The sequence below is a fragment of the Ananas comosus genome, linkage group 1 (assembly GCF_001540865.1).
Source record: "Ananas comosus cultivar F153 linkage group 1, ASM154086v1, whole genome shotgun sequence".
NCBI classification, from domain to species: domain Eukaryota; kingdom Viridiplantae; phylum Streptophyta; class Magnoliopsida; order Poales; family Bromeliaceae; genus Ananas; species Ananas comosus.
Genome location: NC_033621.1, coordinates 22,116,919 through 22,124,397, shown reverse-complemented (window position 1 = coordinate 22,124,397; position 7,479 = coordinate 22,116,919). Strand labels below are relative to the sequence as shown.

The 7,479-nt window shown below is 37.7% G+C and overlaps 1 protein-coding gene across 3 annotated transcripts; it reads left to right on the top strand.

Annotated features, from left to right (window-relative positions):
- LOC109721702 (mitochondrial import inner membrane translocase subunit TIM17-1-like) lies at positions 1,534–6,385 on the top strand. Of its 3 annotated transcripts, none has more exons than XR_002219271.1 (3): positions 1,534–2,367; positions 5,393–5,541; positions 6,180–6,385. XR_002219271.1 is itself a non-coding variant. In XM_020249447.1 (2 exons), the coding sequence occupies exon 1, from the start codon at positions 1,674–1,676 to the stop codon at positions 2,349–2,351; it is 678 nt and encodes a 225-aa protein (XP_020105036.1). In that variant the 5' UTR covers positions 1,534–1,673; the 3' UTR covers positions 2,352–2,367; positions 5,393–5,774. The 3 variants fall into 3 exon arrangements, 1 of the variants encoding a protein (XP_020105036.1); XR_002219270.1 differs by lacking the exon at positions 6,180–6,385 and adding an exon at positions 5,789–6,157; XM_020249447.1 differs by lacking the exon at positions 6,180–6,385 and having other exon boundaries at positions 5,393–5,774.

Below are 7,479 nucleotides of genomic sequence, written 5' to 3'. Positions count from 1 at the left end.
TATCTCCTCTTGTTGCATTGTTTCTTCTCTTATTGCACTATTTATTTTCTTGTTATACTATTTTTTCTCTTAAACTGCACCCTTTAAGAGGAGAAACACAGTATAAATATCTCTTAAAGGGGTGCCCTTTATATCTCAAAGGGTGCAACAAGAGGAGAAACAGTGTAAATATCTCTAAAAAAGTGTAAATTTCGTTTAAAGAATGTAACTTTCATTTCAATGAATGCAGTTTACATCTGAAAGAATACAATAAGAGGAGAAACAGTGTAAATATCTCCCAAAGAGTGTTTTTTTTTTAAATAGCGTAATTTTTATCTTAAAGCTGCAGTTTACATCTTAATAGTGCAACGTTCTTTTAAAACAGTATAATTTTATTTTAACAGTGTAATTTTATCTTCATCTTTCTTTATCTATAATTTTTTTTTATTTTTTTTCTTGTTTCTTCTATATTTTTTTTTGCCACCTCTCTCTGCCAGCGCCGGCGACAACGTCGCTAAGCACCCCCCGCTCCGAGGTTGCAGCGCCGCAGCGACCTCCACGGTGTCGGCGTCGGCGAAGATGCGTCGTCGTCGAAGGCGGTAGAGGAGGAGGGAGAGGGAGAGGACGAGAAGGGCGGGAAAGAGCAAGAGAGGCGTCGTTGTCGGAAACGGTGGAGGAGAGTCGGATAGAAAAAAAAAAAAAAAAATGAANCCTATGTGAACCAATTCTTGGTATAGCTTTTGTCATATTTTATCATTTCATATTTATGAGTCAGAAATATACAAAAAGAAAAGATACGGAGATATCCATTTCATGTTAAAACAGATCCTTTACCTTATTTTTACATAAGGTACTTATTTTAGAATTTTGGAAAGTAAAGTTATTTTTTAGAAAGATTACCCTTGTCTCTGTTTATGTTTCGGATTGGAACAAATCACTATAATTCGCCCACGCCTGCGAATCAGTCGACATTTTTCACAAATTTTACGAACGGAAGCCCTTATTTTCATATTTTTTATTCCTTACCTTAATTCTGAATTTACTTCTTGGAAGAGAATAAGTCTCTTGAATTTTTTTTTTTTTAACTTCGAATTGTATACCCATGGTTAAAAAAATAACCTAATCGTTCGAATCTTTGTTGCGAAGTCGATAAATTATACGTCCCCTGGTTGAATCATAACGACTTACTTCAATTTTTACTCTATCTCCCGGTAGTATCCGTATAAAACTGCGCCGGATCCTCCCTGAAACATATCCTAGAATTAGATCTTCATTATCTAAACGGACCCGGAACATACCGTTGGGAAGTGATTCAGTAATTAAACCCTCATGAATCAATTTTTGTTCTTTCATTCCAGGTAACCTCCTTGAAGTATCAACTAATGGAGGAAGAGTTATATAACTCACTTTTTCTCTCACTTTTGCAAAAGCTCAAAATTAGTAGATTTTTTATGCAAATTGGCCTAAATTAAATTATAAAATTTTTAATTTTTAAATATTAAAATAAATACAAATTTGAGTAGTAAAGCCATTATACAGTTCGAGGACTAAAGTTGCAATTTATCCATCGACTTTTTTATGGCCACGAAGCCTCCAAAACCCTGCAGCTCGAGTGGCCCATCTAGGGTTCTACTCCTCCCTCCTCCTCCTCCCCAAAACCCTAACCCCGCGTCCTCTTCCTCTCCGTCGTCCACATGGGCACCCCCGAGACCTCGCGCGAGCCGTGCCCCGACCGGATCCTCGACGACGTGGGGGGCGCGTTCGCCATGGGCGCAGTGGGGGGCTCCGCGTACCACTTCATCCGCGGCCTCTACAACTCCCCGAACGGCGAGCGCCTCGCCGGGGGCGCCCAGGCCGTGCGCATGAACGCCCCGCGCGTCGGCGGGAGCTTCGCCGTGTGGGGCGGCCTCTTCTCCGCCTTCGACTGCTCCATGGTCTACCTCCGCCAGAAGGAGGACCCCTGGAACTCCATCATCGCCGGCGCCGCCACCGGGGGCTTTCTCCAGATGCGCCAGGGCCCTGGCTCCGCCGCCCGTTCCGCGCTCTTCGGCGGCGTGCTCCTCGCCCTCATCGAGGGCGCCGGGATCATGCTCAACCGCGTCCTCTCCGCGCCGCAGAACCTACCCCCCATGGAGGACCCATCCGCCATCGGCCTCCCTCCGACGATCGCGAGGCCCGGTGTTCCCTTGCCGACAGCGGAGGAGGAATCCGGCGGGGGGTCGTGGCTCGGGGGCCTCTTCGGGGGCGGGGGCAAGAAGAAGACGGACGACGGGAAGGGCGGGGGCGGAGGAGGAGGAGGGGGGGGCAAACCGGAGGTTTTGGAGAGCTTCGATACCCCGAGCACGCCTATTCCGAACTTCGAGTACAAATGAGGGATTTTTGAAAGGGGTACGTTGTGATCCTTCTTAGGGTTATAGTTTCTTTGTAAGTTGTTGAATTGGACTTCATCATTCATGTATCTCTCTGGCATATGCAGTAAAGATTATGTTTTTAAGCATCGGTATCTGTTAATTAGTCAATTTGCTCTATATTTGTGTTTGTTGCATTCATATTATGCTTAGCTGTGCATCATGCCGATTTTCTACTTCTTAAAACTTATGATTTTGAGAAATACTTGATGGTTTCGTTCATGCTTGATCTACCTCATGCAGCGCTGCAGCAGCTTCTCTAGAATAATTTGGAAGCAAAATATTCTAGATCTTTCACTGAGGTTTTAAGTAAAGTAAGCTTTTTAATTTCCAAATATAAAAAGTCAACTCGGAAGCTTCTCCTTTTGCCGTAGCAAATAGATATTGGATTATATTGTGAGTAGAAAATTTCAAGCACTTTTCTAAAGCTCTATTCACATAGCACTTTTGGATCAGCTCCTGCGAGGCCAAACGATACCTCTGAACTAGAGGACTCCTATTTTTTCCTCTTATGAAATGAATTATATTGAAGTTATCGTAGAAAGTGGTAGGACGTTCTGCCTATTGTTATGTGGCAAAGCCTTATGTCATGAAGGCTACGCAATAATCATTCTTCTGAGGTAGACTCTTATACTGATCATAGTTAGTTAATTCGGATTCGGCAAAAATTTGGTACGGATATAATTCGGATAAAATTCGTCTTTTAATTTTTAAATTCGTTGAAAAATATGCTAAAAAACGGATTCGGAAATTATTCGGATACGTGATTTATACGGATATTATACGTTCACCAATTAAAAATTCAGGATCAAAAATTCGGCTATATAATAAATATATAATAATTAATATACTATATATATTATTATTATAATTTTTATATATAGATTAAATATATTTAAAATTATAATAAACATATATAATGTATAAGAGTTATATATTTAGAAATATTAATAAATAATTACAAATTTATAAATAAAATAATTAATAATAATATTTCTATAATAAAAATAAATACTATAGAATATATATTTATAAATAAAATATAATATATATATATATATATATATATATATATATAATATATATATATATATATTAAACTAGGCTGGAATACTATTAATAGCATCAATGACTTGCGGTGCTATTAAATTTTCGCCCTTGGATTAAAAAATGTGCGGTAGGATGATGTGGGCCCCCTAGGGTTAGTGGGTGGTTGGTTGAATAGTATAATCGAACGATAAAATGATAATAGAGATAAATCTAACGCAGAAAACTTGATAGCACCAAATACTTCGTGCTATCGATAATATCCCAGCCGGACTATATATATATAATATATATATATTATATATATATATATATAATTATATATAATGAGAGGAGGTCCACCGTGACTCCCTCTCATCGTCTGCTAATAAGGCCAAAGGTGGCTCATGGACCGCGTGCGCCCGCTGCTCCCCTCCACACGCAACACCGCGCCATTTCTCCCCTCCGCGCCGCAACACTGCGCCATTCTCCATGATTCCATCTTGGTTTCTGCTTTCGCAGACGGCCTCGGAGAGACGGGATCGTCGCGCGCGTCTGCTCCCGGCGCCGGCCAGGGCGGCGCGCGGAGGAGGATGACGATACGGACGAGTTCGGCGACTAGAGCAGCTACTCGCAGGCCGTTTTTTTCGGTGAATCATTCGCGAATCGTGAATAATTCGCGAATTATTCGCAAATTAACTAACTACGATACTGACATGAGTATTTCACTAACATGAGTGGTGATGAATGTCGCAGAAATAAGAAGTTTGATTACCTTTGTGTTAAAGACGAGTGCATAAATAATACTATAAGTCTGTATCATTAGAGTACTTGGGAAGATTATTGGTAGGATCTAATTTTATTGACAAATAACAAGTTCTAAGCGGTAGTACATTCTGAAGGCAAAAATTATTTTTTTTCCCGCTGGATTACCTGCTAATTCTAGGTCACCGGTAACTCGGTAAGTGGCAACTTTTGTTTCTTAGTTACACATTCTTGGGTTTTCCATTTGGATTGGTAAATTTATGAGAAAACTTCCATGTATTAACTCTTCTTATTGTGCGTTGGAATGTTTTGAAAGTTAATGCAATTTTTAAGTCACATTCTTGTTATCATTCTTGATACTTAGAATTTGATTTGTCACTCTTTTGTAATCATGAATGTAGTGAAAACCCTTGTTTTTTCTCGTAAATCCTATATCTTGACAGTGGCAATTGGTTTGGATTCAGCAACTCTACCACTTTGTATTGTCTTGTGATGCCAATTTACTTGCTAGTATCTATGACATTTTGGTAAACTATTGTTCAAGTCTTGCTTTACCTCGTGTCAAGATTACTCTATAATAAATGCCCTGGTGTTAGCACTTTGAGTTGTGTATGAAATGTGTCATCAAACTTGAAACATATGAAACTAAGTCTTACATTAATTAGGAGTTCTTGTTGAGCTTGATCTTTTCGAAGAGTGGTAAATTCTAATTGATTGTTTGAGTTGTCTCGCTCTTCTGTCATGGACCTAAATTGAGTGCTACACAAAACAGAATCTTCTTAGCTTCTCATGGGAAATTATTGTTGCATCCTTTTTGGCAGTTTGGGCTGCTTTTTTTTGGGGGCGAGTAGGTTGGGTTGGGGGGGGTTGGGGTCTGGGGGTGTTTGGTATTGGGTTGAAAGATTTAAAAGAAGGCAAACCACATGTACAAATGTAGCTTTTCTAAGCATACCAAACCCTTGCCTGCATTGCCTTTTTATTGTTTTCCTCATCCATTGTGAAAGTTTTATTTCACTTTTACGGATGGTACCTCAAATATTGGTAGTTCACGAACATAATTTGGAGCAAAATTATAAAATTCACATATGGTAATGACTTCTGAAAACCTGCTCAGGCACATTCAGTTTGCTTACACTGTTATGCATGCTGCTGATGTTTAAGCTCAGAGTCATTGAGGATGCATAATCTTCTTCTTTTTTTTTTCATTTTTGAAGGTGATGTGCCAGAAGCACGGAAGTCGATATGTTCAATCTAGTGAACTGAGGCGCCAAGGCCGTAAGAAGCAATGGAAACTGCCAAAAAATATGGTTTTTTGGAGCAAACAATGTTTCAGCTTGACCATCTACATGCTATACTTCTGCTGGTACCACTTTAGATTTTACTTATTAGATTTTTTTTTTATTTTATAAGGTCTTGGCACTATAAAAATCTAAACAAAAAGCATCCCTTTCTTAGTTGCCAATGTAAATTCGTGTGTTCTTGAGGCCTATCTAGTATTTTCTCATGGGGTGGATTACAACACTTCACCGAATTTATGTTGAAATTTCGCTCAGTTCATTGAACTCCAAATTGTTGTGATTGAGTCACTGAACTTTATCTCTTTCAATCAGGGCACTTTTCCGAATTCCATTTGATTAACCTAATGGAGGGATAATGTGGCAACTGATTCAATTGCAACATCATCCGTTGGAGGTGACGAAGCAATGGTGTGTCTTCAATTGCCACAATAATTCTTGAATATAACGTGATGGTCGAATTATAATTGCAATGAGGTGATATGGTAGTTGAATTAACTGTCATATTATCACCTGTCATATTATCACCATGCCATCTCTTTGATCTCTTGGGGCGACGGAGTAATGTGGCAGCAATTAAGGAAATTATGCAGAGTTTGATGGTGTAAATGATGGAAACTGAGATTGTTACTCTGGTGACTTAATGGCAACATAGTAGGTATAATATAATAGCCATCATGCTAATTTCTAGCTTTTTCCAATCTAGCTTTTCAAAGAAGCAGGTACCTCAAAGCAACTTCTGTGACCCTCATTCAAGGGAGGTAACTCACACCTGCAGCTGCAACAGTGACAATCATAAAAACCTGCACTATCTGGTTGAACTAATTTGTTTGTAATAATACTATTTGGTGTGAGACTTGGACTGCTTAACCACCTAACACATTTTCTTTTTCAAAGAAGTTTTTTTTTTTTTTTTCTTTGTTCCTTTTGTTTTTTGATAAATAGAGAGAAAATATAATTATCTACTGCTGAAACTTTGAAATATGTTGTGGACCTTCCAACTACAGTAAAAAGGTTTTGTTGTAATAGTTACACTGTATAAGAGACATTTCAAATTAATCCTACTATGACAGAATTTAATCATAAATAATATGATAGTTTTATATTAAAAATATTTATTTTTAGGGAAAATTTTAAATATCAACTATGTTGTTTTGCACATTCTCACTTTAATACCTTGTGGTTTAAAGTGTGTCACTTTCGTATTTTGTGATTTTATTTTATTTTTTTTGTTATTTTATTTTACTAATTTTTTTTGTTAAATCAGTGACAAAGTTAAAACTAAAGGGTCTCAAAGTGAATAATTGATAAATTATATAGATAAACTATATAGGTGAGGTATTTGAAATTTTTTGTATATAATTTAATAAAAATTTAACAGAGGGGCTGACGAAAAAGAGAAAAATAAAATTACAGTATATTAAATTGATACACTTTAAACCATAAGGTACTAATGTGAGAAAGTGCAAAATCGCAGGGGTGATATTTGAAGTTATTGCGTTACGTGCGGTGAGAAAGTACGTTGGAAAAATAGTCTGTTTGTTTCCGTACGTAATATTGCGTTCCGCATATCGCGAAGAGTCGGTTACGATATATTTTTTGCGGTCCCATCAGAAAACGTAGAAGCATATTCCTGTATGCTTTTTTCTCAACTCTATTTTATCTAACAGCGTTTTATAGGTCTCAATACCAAACTAAACTTTAAACAGTAATCCCAACTATTTGGACGATAATTAAGATGAGAGTGAGAGTGCAAAGAATAATAATTAGGCAAAATGTCTAAATCTTTCCAAAATCAAAAACTTTAATTTAAACATGATAAAAACTAATGTGATTTAAATTCTCAACCACAGGAACTTAGCACACCAGCCACTCCACAATAGTATTTACACAAGTAATTAAACTACAATGATTTGGTTGGCTTATAATTATCAGTCCTTTTTACAAGCAATCCAACCTATTCTTCTTCAATGGCATCTCCCATGTATCAAAATCATTATTTAATG

Coding starts and splice junctions, on each gene's coding strand:
- LOC109721702 (XM_020249447.1), top strand. CDS start 1,674: ATGGGCACCCCCGAGACCTCGCGCGAGCCGTGCCCCGACCGGATCCTC.